The sequence below is a fragment of the Rhinolophus sinicus genome, linkage group LG04, assembly GCF_036562045.2.
Source record: "Rhinolophus sinicus isolate RSC01 linkage group LG04, ASM3656204v1, whole genome shotgun sequence".
Classification (NCBI taxonomy): domain Eukaryota; kingdom Metazoa; phylum Chordata; class Mammalia; order Chiroptera; family Rhinolophidae; genus Rhinolophus; species Rhinolophus sinicus.
The window spans coordinates 110,819,578-110,841,628 of NC_133754.1; the positions used below are offsets into that span (position 1 = coordinate 110,819,578).

The 22,051-nt window shown below is 44.3% G+C and overlaps 1 protein-coding gene across 2 annotated transcripts in view; it reads left to right on the forward strand.

The window, feature by feature from the left end:
* SHC3 (SHC adaptor protein 3) overlaps window positions 1-22,051 on the forward strand; it is a 249,842-nt gene that overhangs the window by 157,489 nt on the left and 70,302 nt on the right. For both annotated transcript variants that reach the window (XM_019713789.2, XM_074330218.1), the window contains exons 4-7: window positions 4,336-4,399; window positions 6,656-6,775; window positions 10,284-10,337; window positions 15,669-15,720. In XM_019713789.2, the coding sequence (XP_019569348.2) occupies window positions 4,336-4,399; window positions 6,656-6,775; window positions 10,284-10,337; window positions 15,669-15,720 (290 nt within the window). The remainder of the gene's footprint in view (window positions 1-4,335; window positions 4,400-6,655; window positions 6,776-10,283; window positions 10,338-15,668; window positions 15,721-22,051) is intronic.

The window sequence follows — 22,051 nt, forward strand, 5'->3', positions numbered from 1 at the left end:
ACCTCCTCACCGATGTGGAGTATTTCCCCACAAAGTCCTATCAAGCATAAGTCTTTGGCTGTAAAGATGGAGTTTTAGTATAGGCTTTAATTTGTATACTTATTATGAGTAAAGCTGAGAATCTTTTCGTATTTTCAAGAGCCATTTGTATTTCCCATGGACACTTTTTTTTCATGCCTTTTGCTCATTTTCCATTGCATTTTTGACGTTTTCCTTATTGACTTATATTAAGACAATTACTTCTTTGACTGAAATGTTACCTCTTTTTCTAGTGCATAAATTTTTCTTTTTATGCTGTTGAATGTGTCAGTATTTTCTTTGATGGTTTCTGGATTTTGTAGAATCCTTCCACTCAAAGATAAAAAACGTCTTCTGAGTTTTCTTTTAACACTTTTATAGTTTCATTACAAACAAAATAAATCTGTGATCCATCTAGAATTTATTTGCATAAAGCACAAGATAGGAACCCCACTTAATTTTTTCTGGATAGTTGCCCAGGTACTGAAATACCACTCACTGGGTAAATCCCCCTACTGCTATTTGAAACCACATTTATTACCGTAGGGGAGGAAGAACTTTTTTGCTCTGCCGTCCTATGTCATGTGACTGAAGCCCTGCAAATTAGACAAAAGACAGATTAACAAGAGAAAAACAGTTGATTAATATATGCAGTGCGCATATAGACAGGGAAACTAAATGAAATGCTTAGAACTTACACTTATATAGGCCATCTTAACCAAAGAGCACTATATCTGTACAGAAGTGACAAGATACAGGAAAAGGGCTTTGAGTTTCTAGGTGTAGCAAATTGTGACAAGGTAAATGTACAGGGGAACAAACGGAAGATGAGGGCTAGTGGCACTATTGGTCCTGCAGATTCCTCTGCTGTGTCTCAGGGCTGATCAGGGTCTAGAGTTGTCTCCAGTGATTAACTTCTGTCCTTCCTGGTAGAGAGAGGAGGAGGGACACCTTTATAAATTTATGTCCTGCTTTTAGGCAAACAGGGGAGGGCAGAGAGCATTTCTTGTATCTGCTTTGTCTCAATTGCCTTCAACTCAAAATAACCCTTATGCCAAAGTGTCCTATTTGGGGTGACATATTCTGCTACCCTTCACCACATATCTCTCTTTTTTGTTTGTTCGTGAAGTTGATCACAAGTTGCTGTTATATATATTTGCTTGTTGCCCTTCCCCCTACCAGAATACAATCCCATGAGTGCAGAAATCACCTAGATGTCCTTTTTAAAAAGATTGTTTAACTCTGTAAAGTGTGTGTGTGTGTGTGTGTGTGTGTGTGTGTGTGTGTGTGTGTAGACAGCAGGGTGGGCAGCAATGAGATGGATGAATAGGGAGAAAGATGGTGCTGCATGATTTCAAAGGATCCCGTTCAAAACTCCTACTCTCCAAAGAAAAGGTTATGAAATATGAAGGATACTGGCTCTAATGATAAAAATTTTAGACAGAATAGGAGAAGATGGTGAAATCATGAAAAAGTGGGGGTTGGCATTTGAGGTTACTTTCAGATAACTGTGGAGGTGCCAAAGATTCCATTTTCCTTTTCACTGAGCTCTGAGGTCATGGGTTGGCTTACCGGAGTGAGGTTGTACTGAACAGAATATTAAGAAACTATCTCTATTATTAAAAACACAGCACAATTGCTACCTGAGGTTCACACTGGGATTAGATGGAACTACATGAAGCTAAATAATTGTTGCTAAATTAACAAACTGAAACAGTACTGCTCACCAAAATGCAGGGTGCTAAACAGTAATGAGGGACAAGAAGAACTGTTACATTTAAAATTAGACTTTGGAGTTAAAGGTACTAATTTCATTCATCTAAACATTGCAGTTATTAATAGTTATGTCATTTTTTTTTTCAAACAGAAATACTGTCGACCTGGTTGAAATGAGAATTCACACACACATGCTATCATATGTGCGATACAAATTTATGCCAGTGAGGAAGGGAGAGCGTTTTCCCAGAAGTGACAGAGAGCTAACAAGCCTGCTGCCCAAGCTCTGTGGTGGCCTGACTGGATGAGACCTTTGATGGCATCTAGCCTATATTGTAGGTTAGACAGTTGACATTTTCTTTTTTAAAACTGTCATTCAGACTGATTTTTTCCCCCCTAATCTTCTATGTCAGTGGAAGGGAAAATAAATCTGAGGCTTATTAGTGGTAGCTAAGTAATGACTTACTGGAGACTTTCCACCATAAAATGTTTTCCTAGCCTGCTGGGACCATCATAGATTTAGCTGCTTTGTTCAGGTAAATATATCACTTAATATAACAAACACAGTGCAGAGATGCATCACACTTTTAAAAAATTAAACATAAAATATAGATACAGGGGCTTATATAGCTGTTTAAAGAGACAACTTGACCTTCTTCAATAAGGAATTTACTTTTAGAAAGTACTTTGGGTGATAATTTTGATAGAACCACAGTGAGGCTATTATTATAAAATAAATGACTAAGCACAAACATCAAAAACATTTATTTCTTTTAAATAAACTTTTTCTGAGTCATGGTGATTCATAGTCTACAGTTTTCATGGAGTCTGAACTTTTAGAATAGTATTTTTTTCTCTACTCTCTATAATGAATTTAATGGCAGACATAAAGCTTCTCTTAATAGTTTCTTACCTAATTTGACAAGGTCATATTTTTCTTAAAAGCGTTGTATTGTGATGACAATTATTTTTCTAGATGATAGAAAATAATTTCAAGAAGTATTGTGGAATGTTTCGGAGACACATTATCTTCTTTATCATTTAGCACGTCTCTAAATCCCTGTTTATGTTTTTCCGTGTTCTCTTTCTCCGTGTGGGAGTTGAGAGGTACACCCAGCTCTTTTCTGAGCTCCTGACTTTGGAGCCACATTCAGTGGATCTGCCATCATTTCTCACTGAGGCTGACTCACAAAATTGAGCTTTGTTTGCGCTCAAGTGACTATCTTAGCCATATCCTCCCCACCGCAGGCCCCAGCCTCCAGCATCTGGACCACATCTGGTCTCACTTTTGCACATTGTCCCCTCTGCTCTGTGCTCTCCTGCCCTGTGCAGACCTGGAGGTCAGACTCTTTGCAACTGGTCCTCCTGTCAGGCCCCCTCAGTACCTAGGACACTCCTTGCCTCCCTCAGAACGGTGCCTGGCACACAGTAGCTGCTCAATGAATGCCTGATCCATGGAACTTCCCTGCACAGACCCTCATTTCTGTCTCATTTGCAAACCCCTGGAGTTCTTCCCCTTAACACCCTCTTGATTTTAAGATATTTACTAACTACAGAAGCTGGTGTTAAACAAAAACATCTGAGGATGGGAGTTTTTCTAAAATAAAAGGTTTATTGGGCCATATTCTAGCCACGAAAAGGACCAAAGTCCTGGAGTCTGCAGTCTGAACCAGCAGCAGCAGGATAGATGGAGAAAACAAACATGTCCGCATTTCTGATGATGATAGGCTCTTTTATAAGTTATGTTTTGGGGAAAAAAGATGTAAGTTGTTTTGAAAGAATTTATATTGGCTGCAGATAAAGAGGGTGGGAAAAAGCAGGGCGGGAAAATTCTGGGAGAGGCGCAGAGTCTGTCAGGAAGTGGTATTTGCTGCTTCTGGATGGGTTGTGGGCAACAGGCTGGAAAGTTCATGTGTAAGCAGGATGAGGTGGCATCTGGTGGTGGGCTTGTCTTTCTAGATAAGAGCTGAAATAATTGCCAAAATTGATCCAATGTTTCAATACACAGTCAGGAACGTGAGCAGTCTTTTGCTGAGTTTAGCTCAGGGCTGTTAACTGACTAGCCTCTTACCTGTTTCTCCCATCTTCCTGTCGAATTTAATTTAGGACATCTCAGAATTTTTCTCTTGTCAGTGGGAATAACACTCAGAGGACCACTCTTCTTTTAATCACATTCTGACTCATCTCAGAAGGATCTTGATCAATGGCAGTACTTATTAAGAGCGGGCCTTGTGCTATGCCCATCACCATGGCTGAACATCCGGGAGAGTACATTTCAGGGTACTGAGTCTCTGAAACGGAATTTTAACCAAACCTAAATACAAAACAAGAACAAAAACAACGTGTGGCATTGCCACATAGTACACCATTAGGGTACAGCCACCCCCAGAAAGAACTAGGATACTGCCCGTCAGAGTCAACATGACTTCTTTGTGTTTTGCTTAGTTTTGTATTGAAAGGAGAAATCAGATGACTCCCGAACTGGCAGGTCTAGTTCCTATGCTGGAATACACAGGCAGTTATTTTCCCTGGGGACGTGAACCTGTAGAATCTCTGGGTTATGGAATCTTGACTGACATGTCCTCTTCCTGTCCTCTTAAGGGAGGCCATCAGCCGTGTTTGTGAAGCTGTCCCTGGAGCCAAGGGGGCCTTCAGGAAGAGAAAGGTACTGTCCTCCCGGCTCTGCATGTGTCTCCCCCTCTACTTCCTCCCTCTTCTGTCACCACTCAGCATCTTTAATCACATACAATTGTTTAATACCTCTTCCCATGGCCTGGCTCTTGTCACTTTTTAAATTAGGGATGGGGGAACAAAAAGGCATTCCTTAGTTTAAAGGGGGTAACTTGCAGTGGCTCTTGTCACTTTTAAAAACAGAAAGTTTATTACCAGAGGGTAAGGGGGGAGGGGGGTGGTAGATGAGGGTAAAGGGGATCAAATATATGGTGATGGAAGGAGAACTGACTCTGGGTGGTGAACACACAACGGGATTTATAGATGATGTAATACAGAATTGTTCACCTGAAATCTATGTAACTTTACTAACAATTATCACCCCAATAAACTTTAATTAAAAAAAAAAAGAAACAGAAAGTTTAGATTCCCTCGCTCTGCCATGTGGTTGACGAGGACAGTTAGCTGTCACTGCCAACTCAAAGCAAACAGCCTGGTTACTCACCGTGGGCCTAAACCTAAAGATGATGATGACAATAAACATGTAAAACAGGGCCAGGCATTCTGTTAAGCCTTTAGAATCATTAATTCGCTGCATTAGAACGATTCTCTGAGGTAGACGCACATCCCCAGTTGTGTGCTGGTAAAAGTTTAACAACTGTCCTTTGGGGATGGGGCACTAAGAAGCACTAAGAAGCACTAAATGTGTAGTGTGTGTGCTTCCATGGTGTAAGTACTTCCAGCATGGGCAATTTCAGGCTCTAACATGATATCTCTAAAATGGGTTGTGGAGCTGAGCTCCAGCCGTGACCGCTTGGCTCCAGGGTCTGTGTGTTCAATGACTGACTTGATCTTTTCATCCTGAGGTGTTTGAACCAGAAGGCAAAAACAAAACTACATTAAGAGAAAGCTCAGAAAAATTCTTTTCTTAATGTCTAGTAAATACAGAATTAAATATTCACCATCAGGACTTTTGTGTGCCTGGACTGAATGTGGGAGAGTATCTCTGAATCTGTCCTGTGGCTGAGGTTTTGGGGCAGGCTCTGTGCTTGCCTCTGCTGGTCCCAGGGCTGTGGGTCAGTTCTGTCTTCATAGCTTGGGGACATTCGTGACCCACAAGGCAACTGAATTTCCGGCAGACAACTTTGGATGAAGGCTTAGATGTGCTAGCCTATGTTCTAGTCAGCCCATAGGGGATATAAAAAGCCAAGCAAACCTCCAGCATCTTGAATACGGGAACTAGGAAGGTATCTGAGAACAGACAGGGAACATCCTCTTTCAGAGCCAAGTGGCGCCCAACCAGCAAGTCTTGGGCTACCTCCTGCTGCTCTGGGTGAGAAGGTGAAAATGATGCTGGCTTCTGGGCCCCACCCAGGTACACTTACTCAGGACCCAAGCAACTCTATCTTTAAATAGCTCTGACAGGAGACTCACAAGCAGTGCCTGCCTGGTTAAGAACTAGTGTTAAATGGCATATTAAAGAGGGCATGCTCTAATCTGAAGAGAAGGTGGGATGTTTAGCAATGGACAGAGACAAGTGTTGGCAGTGCCCATGCACAGTCCTAGGGAGAATGTGCTTGGCTGGAGAACACAGCTCATATGGTCCCTCTCCCCCATTCCACAGAAATGTGTCAAGGACATTTCTGATGGGCTGATGGATGTATCAGTTAGAGCCGAACTGAGTCTGTCCATCCTTGTGCTATCTCCAGACCCACTGAATTCTAATTGGACCATCCGTGTGAGCTCTGACCTGGAGGATGTGTTGGCCAAAGCATGTGTGTTCTATTCTTTCAGCAATGAGTGTGCTCATGACCACCTGGATTGCCCATAAGCCCCTGAGTTGGATGGTGTAGTCTGGCCCTGACTAGTAGTATGACTGGGTGTGATGAAACTGGTGTCTGTGTCTGCAAAGCTGCACGCTCTGGCCTGTGGTGCTTTCCCCAGCCCTACAAGTCACCCATGAGACGTATCCCAACATGAGCTGCCTGGGATACTGATGTCTCTGCCTTTCCCTCATCTCAGTGTGTGCATAGTAGCTGTTTTACAATTCGCATATTGCACATTCTAGAATCATTGTGATAGTGTTGGATCCCAACCCTCCTAGTTCATTCGTGGAACAATTTTCTTCATGTGCCTAATGAGAGTGGGAAGGTGGAGGTCTGGGGATGTGGCAAATAGGAACAACATAGAGGCGTCGGCAGTATGGCCTCCCGTGAATCAAAAGCTAAAATACTGCTGCTTGATTTCACAGCCTCCAAGCAAGATGCTGTCCAGCATCTTGGGCAAGAGCAACCTCCAGTTTGCGGGGATGAGCATCTCCCTGACCATATCCACTGCCAGCCTGAACCTGCGGACGCCGGACTCGAAACAGGTCTGTAGGCTCTCAGGCCGCTGCTCTGTCCAAGGCCCCCCCACGGTGGGTATGTCATAGGGCTTCCCACTTCCAACTTTACCAGGTCTGTGTGGAGCACATTTCTGTGAAACTGTCATGAGTCTGCAAACTTTGGCCACTTCTGAGGGTCACCAACTGGATGATAGGTGGACTTGACTCTCTTTAATTCTGCAACAAATTGCCGTTTTCTGAGGATAATGCATGAAGTCATTGGTTTACTTATGTATGTGCATGTGCAAAAGTCTCCTCTTAATGTCCTTGCCCTTGTCTTTTTTTTAATACCATATTCCATTCGTTCTACAGCCCACATTTTATTTTCACATTTTATCATCTTTCAAATGAATGGCATGTCATGATTTAATTGACAGGATTTTTTCTTTCTTGGTGGGCCATTATTTTGGAGCCTCTCACAGTTGATAGTGTGATAGGGTTGATGTGATGTGGTGTATCTGTGGCATTCCCAGTGTGGAAGGTGTTGGTTGCTGACCATGGCAGCACTGCAATGATGTTTATTGAGGCAAATTCTGGTTAGGATGGTTGGGCTCCTCTGTAGTGTCTATCTTTTAGGTTTCTCTGGTGGTTAGTTCCTTCTGTTGGAAAAATGGTTATATGATATCATTATATGACCTGTGTGGTCATTCCCTAGAAGACCTTACTCCCAAGGCTGTTTTTATTTGACCTGATTCAGAGCTTGCCCAGGGAAAAATGCCTCTTCCCAAGGGATTTTGTCAAGAACAATTAGAGGTAATTGTTCAACATAATGGTTCAAGTGTGTATTTGAGCAGCTGCCCTGTGTACCAATAGGTAAAAATGCTTGTAACCATAATGTGCCTTCACCTGCTCTGCTCAGCCTGGGCCTCCATTGCTGGCAGAGTGAGTTGGAAATCATATGTACGCATACTGCACAATGGGCGACCCACACACCTTTGGATGACACACTTTCTGACTCTGGCAGTATGTCACCAAGGATGCCCAGGGATACATTTATGTTGCTATACATATTCATAGTTACTGATTTCCAAATTCCCCAGGTAGGCAAGCAGCATCTCCACCTATATTTAGTTCTCTGTCCCACCCTCCACATCTGAGATGTTGAAATAAATTCTAGATCCAGAATTTCTAGAAACAAGAGGGAATGTCTGGGCTTTGTTTTGACATGCTGGATGCCACTTGTCATTCCATTCCTTTGTTCTAACTCAAGTGATGGGTGATCCCTTGTCTTTTCTCATTGGCCCTTCTAAGGGATGGGTTAACTTGTCATTTAGGTGGTAGATTAAGAAACTTCAATAGGCTCAACCTCTCTCTGGAGCTGCCTCAAGTCTGCAGCTGACTCAAGTCAAGTTACCCGTGATGGCTTACAGAGGTTGGTCCCCTCAGCTCTGCACTCATATTGCCCACATCCATTCTTATTCTATGTGTCCATTGCACCTTTTATTTTCAGGAATCCTCAAACCATGGTCCTCAATTCTGTGGGATCTTATCCCTTAATTTCCCTTTTACCTAATTCCCCACTTCAAAATTCCCCTTTTACTTAATTCCCCTTTTACCTAATTTCCCACGTCAGAAACAGTAGAAAGGATGAGGCCACCATGACGGGCCCTCTCCATCCTGGGATTGAAGCTGGTTGGGTGTGTTCAGCTCTTGTTGTCCTGCCCTTGGTTTAGGTGGATGGGCATGAGTCTGAGCAGATGCCAGCTTGGACATCGTGATCACAGTCTGAGGAAGGTTTGAAGAGAGCCAAAGCTCACATCTCTCTGGCTCTCCTGTCTGGCTGAGTTTAGTTAGGGCTTGACTGTAGCAAACTGAGAATAAGCCAAGTGGACACTCCATTCTCAATACAGAGAGACAGCAGCAAGGGAATGCCTGCTCCCATCTGCAGAGCTCTCAAGGAGTAGAAAAAGATGAAACACTCTCAGATAAAAAACACATGCTTTCAGTTAATTAGCTCTAATTTCCTTGCTGTCCTTTCAATTTCTCTTCGCCAAAGGGATAACACAGAATCACACAGTAATTGTTGTGCATTGCGTTGAACAAATATAATTTCCATTTTTTCCTTAAATCTTAGTGTCCATGTTGATTTCCAAACCCCAGTTTTAGAACTGTTTTGTAAGTAAAAATTAAAGAGGGAAAAAATTAAATAAGCAAAACTTAATTTTAGATGTCATAGTTTATCATCATTTGGGGGCTGCTCTGTCCTCATTGCTCTCCCAGGAGCCCATTGCCCCTGGACAAGAAAGGCAGGATTCCAGAGAACTTCAAAAGGCAACTATTTGTTTGATCCATCTGGGCTTGGGCATAGGCCACGGAGCTGGACTCATTGCTTTTATTTATGTACGGTTGACCCTTGAACGATGCTGGAGCTGGGGGTTCTGACCTCTGCAGTTAAAAATCCATGTGTAACTTGATTTCCCAAAAATGTAACTACTATATGCTCAGGTTTTTCTAGATCCTGAGTAGTTTTACAAGTCCTAACAACTGAAGTAGACATTTAAAAATACCCCCCCCCCCCTTTTTTTAAATCTTACAATTCACTTATAGTTTTGCTTTGAGTTTTATAGGAGCATGGTTGGAAAAATCCCTTGGATGTTAGGATTATGGCTCTGTAAATCCTGACTGCCCACCAGTGAGGGCCTGAGGGGGCTGAGCAAAAATAAACCTGGTAATGTTGGGAAGGAGACAAGAGTGCTGTTTCCACCCCCGGAAATTTACTTCAATGTCGTTTCAGCGTTTTTAAAAAGATAAAAGTAGCATGGAAGACTTATGTCTGTTTTTAAATTTAGGGCAGCTTCTAATTTACTGTGTCTACTAAATTCCACTGTACCCTGAAGTTTATAATGCTAATGGAAATTTCCCCTTTTAAAATGAACTTGGAATGTCCTTGCTGGTTTTTAAATTGATAAATTACAAGAATGCCAGAGATGGCATCGATTTTGATCTTGGATGCAGGCTTTCCAATTTATGTGCGCATGACACAAATGGGATGAAGTGGGGGACAGACACACTTCCCTCCACTACCGCTATGGGGTCTGTATTGAAGATCCCAAATGTCTCTGGGAACAGACACTGCACAGTTGAAATGTTTTAGTGTGGGGGTGAGACATTTTCCTTCTCAAAGAGGCATGGCTGTTAAGCCCTTCTGTGTTCAGTCACAGCTCTGCTGTAGTACTTTGAGCATGCCACTGGGCCTCTCTGGGCCTCAGGCTCCCCATCTGCGAAATGTGGTTACAGTAGTCCCTACATCACAAAGCTTCTGTAAAACTTATTAAGTAAACTAACTCTGGCAAAGCTGCTAGATGAGCAGCTAACATGTTGTGAAAGTTCATTAAAGGTTATCTGTTGTTATTACTTTCATAATTGTTATTTTGATTGAGTACCAATCTTACCATTTGGGGAAACCTTGTTGATGTGTATTGCCTGCCAACAGTTGGTTTTCCAAGACAGGAAGGGCAATAACAATACATCTTGTTTCTTGTTTTGGATTTTGCAGATTATAGCGAATCACCACATGCAGTCCATCTCCTTCGCCTCAGGGGGGGACCCGGTAAGTGCCCTGGGCTTTGGTTTCTCTTGCACTTGTGGGGAATTGCTGAGAAGGGGCCCTGCTTCCAATGTGTGCCTCTTGACATAATCAAGAAAGTTTACTATGACACCAACTATTTTTCCCTCTTGATTTCATAAGCAATGCTTGACTATCATTAATTTTCATTTCATTAGCCAAGAGCTGTTAACAATCCTTGAAGCACTGACGTTCTTAAAAGGTAACGAAACAGCTCACCAGCATTTCAGAGTTGCCCAGTGTTCTCGTCTCCTGCCTGCCTGCCCTGCTTTCTGCTGTTTTTCTGTTGGACCTCCACTGGGGCCCTCCCTCATTTTTGTATTTTAAATCTACTCGAAGACTATGGCATTACTTAGTTTGGCTTACTCATAAATATTTGTACTTGACATTTTTCCTCCAAATTTACACTGTAGTCTTTTAATGGTGTGTTTAGCCAACGGGGAAGGAGTTGTGGAGAGAAAGAGACAGAATAGAGACTAGAATGAGAATATTCTGTTTTTGCGTTGCTTCTTTTATGAAGGAGATACAATAATAATGGTATTTGCTCCCAGTTTGGTCAGGAACACAAGATTTCAATGTCAGTGTTCAGTTTCAGTGTCAGGAGAGGCAGGACTCAGGGCCACACTCACACACGCTGCTGTTCACTGTGGACAGTCCAGCCCTTTGAAGAAACCCAGGCAGGAAATCAGTCATGAGGGAAGGAGGTGCAGGGAGAAAATACAACCAGCCCTTTCTAGCAGTGAAGGGGAGAAAAGGCTCCCCTCAAGTATGTTACCATGTTAGTTTTTATTGGTCTGAGTAAAGTTCTTACCAGTCCAGGGAAACATCTGAAAACTAGGACAACAGAATGAGTTTTCTTTGGAGCTAAATTTACTCAAAAAAAATTGTTCTATATCCTGGCAAGATGTCCTTTTGCTGTTAGGTGGTCTTTTTATAATAAAAGAATGGTAGCTTATCGTGGTGTTTTTATCATTGTTGTTGTTTTGTATTATTCAGTCAGTGTAAAAGTAATTACAGTTTTTGCAATTATTTTTAACCTTTTATTCTGCAATTACTTTTGCGCTGACTTAATATTTTGCCAAATTATCAGTAGGTAATGCTCAGATTTTAAGTAAAAGTTTACCAACCCAACGTAGCCTGAGTAATCGGTTTATATATCACTCCTTATCCCAAGGCCTTGTCTATTTCTAGCCCTGGAAGGGAATCTTCCCCATGCCCCATGTTTACCTCACACATCTTTCCTCCCAGGCTCCTTTTACCTGGGTAACCTGATTGTAGAACTGCTGTTGGCACACTGAAAGCCATATCAAGGGAGTGATTTCCTCTACTGGTCCCAATATCTACATTTTCAAAAGGCAGTGCGATCATGGCACTGAGTGTCTCAGCTGCAGGAGAGCTGGCAGCCTGCCCTTCCCTTGTCCAGCTCCTGCAGCCCGCACATGCATCACCCCAGCATCACTCCTACCGGAAGAGCTCAGCTGCAAGGAGGGGCATGGGCGTCTTCCTGTCTCAGACCCTGGAGCCAAGGGCACCTTCGGGAGAAGATTTGTCCATTCTGAAGATGGTTCTTTGCTCTTAAACTTCTGCTTAATTGTCGAATGATGGCCAGAGCACCATTTAACCATCTCATTCAGTGGGTTCAACTGGCTTTGGCCCTTTTTCATACTCAGGGTCTTGTTTCCAAGTCTTCTGTGATGGTTTCCTCTTTCTTCCCCCTTCCCTTCCCTTTTCTTCCTTTACTTACTTTCTAATCCTTTAATTTTTCTATGTTTCATTGTAAAATGAATGACCTCATTGAGATGTATATTTAGAAAGTGGAAGTCTTACATAATCAAACCCATCATAGGTGCATTTCTGAGTATTATATCTACACATGAATGTACACCTATTCTCTGCCTCTGCTACACCTACACACATATCTACTTATGCCTCTACCTATATCTGTATCTGGCTCTAATTAACTTGCAGTGGCTGTCAACTTGTTTGCCCAGTGTGATGCTTGGAGCCATTATTTCTTAAATTTGGAAGGTGTCCTAGTTTGAAAAAATAAAAGGCAGAAACATTGCATACTTGCATTAACAGCTCCTTTCAAGAAGTTGTCTCAAACCTCATCTTCATGGTAATATCATAAGTGGAGATGCAGAGATCTGTAAAATGGGAAGCCAAATACATTGTCCTGTGTTAAAATTATTTGGTTCTCCAGGATGCACACAGGTCTGTGAACTATTTTCAATTCTCCCTACCACCTCTTCATTAAAAAAAAAAAAAAAAAAAAAAAAAAAAAAGGAAGCACTCAGTGACCCTTAAAGTAATTCATAACTTTTTATATTCTTTCTGATTTTTTCTGATATAGGAAATGTCACCATACCAGGGGATAGGAAGCCTGGTTACTTTCCATTTCTACTTTAACTAATCCAAGTGCATATCACATTGTGCATGAATTCCCATACCAAATTGGTTTGTAATTATTACAATTGGTAGGTATTTTAAATAAAACCAACAATTACAGGTTCTAGTCATTGTTCTGTTGCTAACTGTATCATTTACTGCTCTGTGCCTCAGTTTACCAGGTAAGAAAATGGTATTTTGAAATGTCAAATAAGACAGACTGGAAAACACTGTCAATCCCTACAAAAAAAAGGCACACTGTAATTATAATCTACTACTATTGGCCATGTTAGAAGACCACCAAAAGAATGCCAAAATAATGGTCAGGCTCAGAAAGTCCTGGGAAATAAGAACAACGATGGATAAATACAGAATAGGCACTTGGCAGCCTGATCTTTGAACTTCCTGTGCTCATTATGTGATGTCAAGAACATTCTTTTGAACAGCAATACACTCCCCCACTGTGCCAGAAGAAAACCCAATATTGGCGTCAGAAAATCTATATCCTGGCTTCCATATTGAGTGACAGGGACACCTCACATCTTCCCGGCCCTCCTTCCCTAGCTTTCTCAGACTGGAGTAAGAATTTAAAAAGAAGAATTTCCTTGTGTATGCCACTAGTATTGACTCAAATTAATTTTGTTACCCAAATATGTACCAAAAAAATAAGTATAGACTCCTTATGTTATACTTTTTATTGAACTGTAAACCCCAATCAAACTTGGAAGTTAAATAAATAGTTAAACCAATAACCTTCAAAGTAACATTAGCTGACTGAAATTGATAAAGTTTTGCTGAAACTAAATCTCTGCTCCCAGAGTGACTCTAGAGCTGGCCACCATGGTGCATTCAGAATCTTCTGAGGTCAGCACCTCTCTACTGCCGTGGGTGCCAGGTGACTCAGTCGTGCCACTAATTTCTTCTATTCAAGCAAACACTTCAGTTGTACATCACTGTGTACAAATGTGACATTAATTTGCTTCTAGTGGGGCAAAGGCATCTAGCCTGGCAGTTCTTTCCTCTCTTTTAAAAACTGGGTACCCATAGTGTTGGAAACCCAACTAAAAATCTTGGTACTGAAGTAGCGTGCAGAACATGAAGACATGGTGGTCATTCAGGTGGTCCTGAATATGCTATTTTTAATTTTTAAGACTATCATGGAAGTGAAAGCACAAAATTAAAAGGAAATTCTGGTGACATCTCAAATGCTAGGGAGTACAGTACACCTGCCCAACCCTAGGTTCTGTGGATCTCAGTTTAAGAAACAATAGCACTCCCTAAGGATCCTTCTGACATTAACATCTCCTGAATCTAGGAAGAGGGTCTATGATTACAAGCCACATTCCTTATTTTTGCCAATAGCTTCAGAGTCTGACCAGATCTTCCTTGATGGAAATGACCAGAGGCCAGGTAGACTCGTTTGATTGTTGCCCATTCCCTTTGTGAGGTCAGTCTGTGAGTATCCCAACGGGCAGTGGACTGAGTGGGAAGAGGAAAGAGCTGGCCAGGCTGCACGCTGGAGAATGATCCTGATAACAGCCTGTTATGTGAAGAGTTGCTGGAAGAGCTCTCCTCCCCCTGCTTGGTCTTACTGTGTCATTGTGAGTTCCAGGGGTGACGACCTATGGCATGTGTCTTCACCACCCACCACCCTGCAGTGGATGCTCAATAACCATTGCACTCCCACCCACACGCACGCTCCCTCTTGCCCTCTCCCATCGGAGGACTTTTCAGGAGCACTGTACAGAGAGAAGTAGCTGGCTCCTCTACCCACAGAGCATAATAAGGAGGGAACTCATGCACGACAGAGACTCTTTCAGATGCCGAAAACAGCAAGGCTAATCAATGACCTTGAAGCCCTTTGAAGCAGCAACATTTGGGAAATATCTGCAGCAGTGGGATAGATGTTTACGAGTTGCCCTCCACCCCTGAGACTTTTTTGAATGTTGAAAATGTTAGCTTTGCAGAGCAGTCTTTTCTGCTCTCAAGAATTAGGAGAATTATTATTCCCTCTGACTGTTTAGAAAGTAAAATCCACGTGACTGCCTGGTCCACGTCTGAGGCCATAGCACTGCTTGGCTGAGCAGACAAGCAAGGAGGCTCATGTTTCACGTGTGGGGATAAAACTTCTACATCAACCTCATGGTCTTCAAACATCTTAAAAGAATTAAAATCACTACTTATGTCCAAGAAGAAAAGAACCATCCTATCTCACCCACCCATGAGGGAGATTTGCTCCCACCCTTTGAACACTCACTGCTGAATTTCTTCTAGACCAGTCATTCTCAAAGGGTGGCCCCCAGACCGGCAGCAGCAGCAGTACCTGGAAACTTGTCAAAAATGCATGTTTGGGGGCCTCATGCCAGCCGTGCCGAATGGGAAGCCCTGGGGCGGGACTTAGCGATCTGTGTCCTAACAAGACCTGTGGGGAATGCTGACCCCAGCTCAAGGGCGAGGCCCACTGCTGCGGACAGAGCTGATAGAAGTGATGCTCAGCCTTGGTTCATGTTGGAACCATCTGGGAGAGCTTTAAACATTCTTGATGCCCAGGCCTCACATCCAATTCAGTTAAATCAGGTTATCTGGGAGTTGGGACTCTGGTATCTGTGTTTTTAAAGCCCCTCGGGTGACCGTCACGCTGAGGACAGATGCCCTTCACATCCTTGCTGCTCAAAGTGTGGCCTGGAGAAGCAGCTTGCCATGTGCGAGCTGGCTGCTGTGCACACAGCACTCAGGCCCTGCCCAGGACCACTGAGTCAGAGTCCGCATTTCACGAGATCCCCGGTGATTCCTGCCCACCGCTCAGTTTGAGAAATGTCCCGTTACCGGGCTGTTATTGGGCATTTTGTTCTTGAGCTGGTCTGTGCACCTGACTGTGCTGCCTCTGTTTGTGATCAGTGATGGGGACATCTCATTTTTCTTTGACAGGACACAACAGACTATGTTGCGTACGTAGCCAAGGACCCTGTCAATCGCAGAGGTAAGCAACACTTGACACTTGTAATCTCTCATTCGAATACAGCTAAGCTTGACACTAGATGCTGACACAGATGTTCCTCTCACCTCAGCCCCCTTTACCCAAATGAGCATGTGTCATATAGCATCGTTTGCCATAACTGAGACTTGTAGGCAGTTTGGCAGCGCAGCTGACTGGGTTAGGAGACACTGGACATCTGTGAGCTCCAAACACACACCTGTATCCAGCCGGCTACTGCCTGGTGCACCTGCCCTGCTCAGGGCAGCTCCCACGCATACTCTGAAATGGCCTCATTACACACGGAAGATGACAAACCACCGGCCTCCTGCCGGGCTCCAGCTTCCTGTGTGTCCACTGCTCACCAAGTCTCTCCTAGAAGCCTCACGGTACTGCACAGCCCTGAAGGCCCATGTTGAAGTTTAGGTGCTGTCTCCTTCTGCCCCTCAAAGTTACACCGGCAGGGGGAGGGACTCTGAGGCATTTAAGGTCTTTCCATCCTCATGGACCCTTTACTCCTAGACTCTCCCTCCACAGCCACCACCCCATCTCTTGTATCACTTACAAAATCAAAGCCCCATTCACTAGATACTAAGGAGCATGGGTGGGTGGGCTGATTAAGGGTGATCCTGAATACCGTTGAATACCAGGCAGCTACTGGTGCACCACACAACTCCAATTCAGAGCTCGTTGACAAAGATCACAGTGGGGTTTTTAACAATACAAAACAGCACTTCCCTCCACGACCCACTGGTTTCCCTACTCTTCCCACCCTTCGCACCAGGTACCAACTGTTAAATTTTTCTAGTTTGCTTTGCAGAACTTTTTCATCCATATACATACACATATGTTTTCTTCTTCTTTTAAAATTTCAATACAAATGAGATCTTAGCATTCTATTTTGTTCCCCCACCCAGCACTATATCTTAGACATATTTTCAAGACAGCCCAGAGATCAGGTTACCCGATCCATGATGTAGATTTGCCGAGATCTGTCCATGGACGTCCAGGGGCCCCCACGTGCAGATTCCTTTGTTCCTCCCCACAATGTCACGTGGCCCAACCTAAAGAGGCATTTGCATAGGAACAGTGTTTTAGATGGGCTGATACATCAGTGGACCTTGCCAAGTCCTGTGCAGACAGGCTGTAAAAATTTGCATTCCCATGTAAGTGTGTGAGGGTGATTTTCCGTCTGGACCTTTTCCAGCCCTGGGTTAGTAAGCAGTGATTTTATGGGGCTGCCTTTTCTTTCTTCAAACTGAAGATAACAAGATCTTACAGAGAATGTTAGCTGTTATTCTCCTCCAGCTGCGCTGGAGCTCCCCTACAAGCCATCAATGGGATGTCTGGGGGGGTTCCATAATACAGATAACATCCTATATTATAATTGTGGCATTGTCACTCCTGAGCCAGAGGTGGGGTCATTACAAAGTTTTGAAGGTAGATGAGAAGGGGACAGGGATGGTCTTGAGTCGAGGACCATGCCTAAGACCCCTTGCTAACATGCTGTATCTAGCCCACCACTCCTTGAACTTGAAGCGGCTTTTACATAAGCAATATCTGCAAATAGCAGTACTTGTCTTGGGTGAGAGGGCAGGCTACGACAACTCAACACAAGCCCATTCTTCCAGTTAGAGGCTGTATTACTAGTTTGCTAGGGTTACTGCACAAATACCACAGGCCAGATGCCTTAAAACAACAGGAATCATTGTCTCACAGTTCTGGAAGCTGGAAATCTGAGGTCAATGTGCTGGCAGGGCCACACTCACTCTGAAGCCCATAGGGGAGAATCCCTCCTGCCTCTTCCAGCTTCTGATGGTACACCAGTAATCCTTGGCGTCCTGGGCTTGTGGCTGCCTCACTCCAATCTTCGGTCTTCATGTGGCCTTGTGCCCTGAGTGTGTCTCTGTCTTCATGTGGACATCTTCTTCTAAGGACAGCAGTGATACTGGATTAGACCCACCATAATGCAGCCTGATCTCATCTTAACTTAGTTACGTATGCAACAAACCTATTTCCAAATAGGTCACATTCTGAGGTAAGATTCAATAAATTTTTTATTGGGGACATAATTCAACCCATAAGAGAGGCTAACCCCTTCAACCATCCTAAGGTCCCACCAAGTTGGGGGGCAACTGCGGGGGAGGCAGCAGACGGCTCCTCCCCAGGCACAGAATTCCCAGTTTCAGCCCAGGGTTAACGTTGCTGAAGTTCATTATTTTTGTTCATTCCAAATTAACTTCAAGCAATTCTAGACTTTTTAATTTTTTTGGATGCGTTTAATGACTCCTAAGTCAGTGATTTTCAAAATGAACTGTGCTGTAGAATCACCTGGGTGAACTTTCAAGAATCACAATGCTCAGGCCTCAGAGAGTATGGCCCAGACAACTGTATTTTTGAAAAGCTCTCCTGGTGCTCCTAAGTACAGCCAAGTCTAGGCAATAAAACACCAGACCCTGAAGGAGTTTAGCCCCACGCAAGCTGCCTCGGGGCCATGGAAGTATACAGGCTGCTGTCTTGTTTCAGAGCCACAGACCAGGAGTACCTCCCACTCACAGCGCCTTTCATAGTCATGAGGGCAGGGTCCACACGTCCGGCGGTTGCTGTGCCAGGCTCCCTCTGGGATCTGTTTGTGGTGCCAGCACAAGACAAATGCTAACCTGTTCTCTGGTGCCGCTGTTTTGGGGGCACCACCAGCAGAGGGGCCCTTTGACATACTTGGTCAGGGATGCTCATCCCTTCGTTCCAATGACCTATCGCCTGCAACAAACTACTCTACATTTAGTAGCTTAATGACCATCATTCTATAGTATCCTTTGATATGATTAAGTGTCAGGAATCCAGGCAGGGCTGGGCTGGCCAATTCTCCTGTTCCATGTGGCATCCAAACGGGTCACTGGGTGTCTTGGGATGGTGCCTGACCTGTTCTAGAATGTCCAAGTTGGCGTCACTTCCATGCCTCACATCTTGGCAGGGTTAGCTAGAAGGCTAAGCTAGCAGGGTCCTTCTCCCTCTCCATGGAGACTAAGGGTCCCTCCAAGGGGCCCCTCTGTCAGGGCTGTAGGACTTCTTACATGGCAGCTCTGGGCTCCACGATACCTAAGTGGAAGATTCCAGAGCTCTGAAAGGCCAGGCACAACTTCACTTTGGCCATAGTTTACTATCCAAGCAGACACAGCCTGTTCAGATTCAAGGGGAAGGGAACCAAACCCACCTGTGGCAGGAACTTGCAGGCTTCTTATGCATCACAGATCCGTTCCCCCTCACACAGGCAGGTCCAGCCTCCTGGGATGCAGTGTGTATAGGGAAGGGAGTTCCAGTCATGAACATGACCTTGGAGCATGCTTTGCCTACATCCCATATGTGTCTACCCCATGATTACCCCTTTCCAATCAGGATCTGGTGGAAGGACTTCTCCCAGTTGCTTCTGTTCTCCTTCTTCCTTCCCTGGGCCAGGCAGCAAGTTTAACCTAGTAAGAATGGCCTCTGCCATGCAGGAGTCAGATTAGCAGGAAATTCTGAGAGTGAATGTTCTTATTTGGGCACTTAAATATCTAACTCCCTGTCCAGAGGCCCTGGCTGATGTGCTGGAGTGATTCCTTGGCTGCAGTCACAGCTCCTGGAGATGGACAGGTGTCACACCTGGGTCTCAGAAAATCTTCTGTCTAAACCCTAGGGATGGGTCAAGCTCCTCACTGTTATCATTTGTCTTTTACATGATGATTGATGCCTATACATTTTTTGCATGTTTTTTTTTATTTATCTAGAACTATTTAGAGAGAGAATCTATATTTGTCCGTCTGGTATCAAGAATCTATGGCTTATGTAGTAAATCTGGTGAAAGGGCCTCTGACCCAACTCATTAGGTTGTATGGAAACCTCTACCACCGTCTCCAGCACACAAGGGACACAAATGAGTGAAGTTTTTTTGGGCTGGTGCATTATAGTTGAAAGCAGGGCCAACAGCCCTGGAAGATGACTGTTGATGTATGGGGAGATAAAACTCCCAACAAATCAGGCTTTTCTGGATCCTAACACACCATTTTGTTTTTTACTAGTTTTCAGCAGTTGGAACTTCCTCTGCCGCCCAATGACTCTCATTCCCTACAGTCTTATGCAGTCATATATATTAGTTCAGATTGCCCTGTTTGAGTCACAAAAGTAGCTAAAATGTGATGCTTTAATTGGGCATATGGCTGCCAGCAGGAGGCATAGACTTTATATAATTTATAATCGCAATAACATCCCTGTTCGGGCACCATCTGGGACTCCCTGACCTGGCTGTGGAAAGTCATGTCCTATATGTAGGTGGTAGGAGAGAAGCCTGTGTGTTCAGCCTGAATAGCTCCGGATACATTCTGCTGCTCTTTCCCCGAGATTTCCTGAGTAATGGGAAACTTGGTGAACAGGCTTGCATGGGAAGCCTGCATGTGGGAATGCTGTCTCACACGGCCACACTTACCTACTCTGGGCTTCTTTGATAGCAGATGGTCTTCTCAACAAGGAATTGAGGGGTTCTCTGGCCTTGAGCAGTTGTAGCCACTGGAGGTGGCTTTCTGTGAGAGGCCTTAACTAATATGAACTCACTGGTGATGAGCAATACAGCATCTCCTCTGACTTTCCTCTGCATAGTGGGTGAAAGCAATGGTTTACTTGTTTTTTCTTTTTAAACTGGAAGGTTAATTTCCATCTATTAACACTGGGTGGGAGATTAGTTTTCCTATGGGTGGACATTTAAGTGGCTCCATACTTGGCCATTGTCAACAGTGATTATACAAACGAGCCAGGCCCTGGACTTGAAACGTCCTGTGCCAGGCTCTGGATGCCTCCGTCTCACCCAGGCCTCTGGCTGAAAGCTGGACTTATGCTTTTACGAGCCTGCCACACATCTGCACTCAGAAGCCTCACGGCCCCTCACACTTTTCAAGCTACAGATCAATGTCTTTCCTCCCTCCACAAAGCATCTGCCAGTCTCATCACCACACCCACAGGATCTGATGTGAGTTCAGTCCTGCTCTAATCTGTTTCATTCCCCCACGATTCTCTCCCCACTTCAGCTCCACAGACCTCTGGCTCTTCCTTGAACACCATACCGACACCTGCCTCAGGGCCTTTGCACCTGCTGGGCCCACACCTACAACATTCTCACACCAGACCTTCACATGGTTCATTCTGTGACTTCTTTCAGGCTTCCTCTCCAATGTACCTTCTACTACTGCAAAAGGGCCACTTTCTCAGGGAAGGGATAGAATGGGGAACAACCCCATTTTGCTGCTCCTGTGTTTGCTTTGGGCCACATTTTAGGTTTTACAACATCGTTTTGAGTGTTGATTCTGTACGTGTCTTTCATATAGTCTCCTTTCTGCTCATGAATAATGCCTCTGGCTCTGTCCTTTCCTTGTGCAGGTAAAACAAGCAACTCTGAGGGTCACCTTGGCGAGGGCCTCCTCATTTCTCTCACACCCCAAGTCATGCAGGTCAGGGTAGAAGAAGGTGGTTCTGGGCTAAAGTCCATTGCAATACTCTCAGAGAAGATACCAGGCCCGGTGGGACTGGCAGCCCAGGGTCAATTTTGGATTTGGAGTCAGTTTCCAGAACACATAAAGAGCGTTTTACGGAAAGAGCCTCACACCAAGCCAACAGATGCCGTTTTCTCAGTCTGTTGAGGACGAGCCAGGTAGCAGAGCCTGGAGTCATCTTAGGCCGACAGGACTCAGCCCTCACCCTCATTCAAAGCTCTGCAGCTTCCAAACGTCCTGGGAACTGACTTAAAGAGGACCCTTTCCAGGCCTGATGTTCTCTGGCGTGTGGGAGATAAGTGGGCTGTGTGGATCCACCCTACAGCCCCCTCTGCAAAAACCTAATTCTTTACTCACTACATTAAAGGTTAGGACACTGCCTTTCTCCTTAGAAGGAAAATAAGATGCGCTTTCTTGACCCATCCATCCCTAGTCTTTATGCTGGTTCTCCAAAGTCCTGGCCTACCAATTCCCATGGCTGGTGCTGATGCTGGGGGTGGAAGTGAGTAGCTGAAAACACGGGGTGGATGGGGGAACCAAGTGTCTATCCCTCACACCAGCCTAGATGCCTACTTCCTTATTGGCTGGAAAGTCCTGACTCTTGTCAGTTAACCAACAGCCCCACAACTCTAATAGCTGCTCCATATGGGCTTGCTTTGTGCCTACCCAGGTTGATACTTAATAAAACCTAACATCAACAACAAAATATCATTAGTCAATACTAAAAGTACAGCTAGGACATAGGTCTCCCTGGACCCAATCCCCTGGCTATACCTCGTGTATCCAAGGATTGTACTACGCTCCAAAGCGCAGTCAAG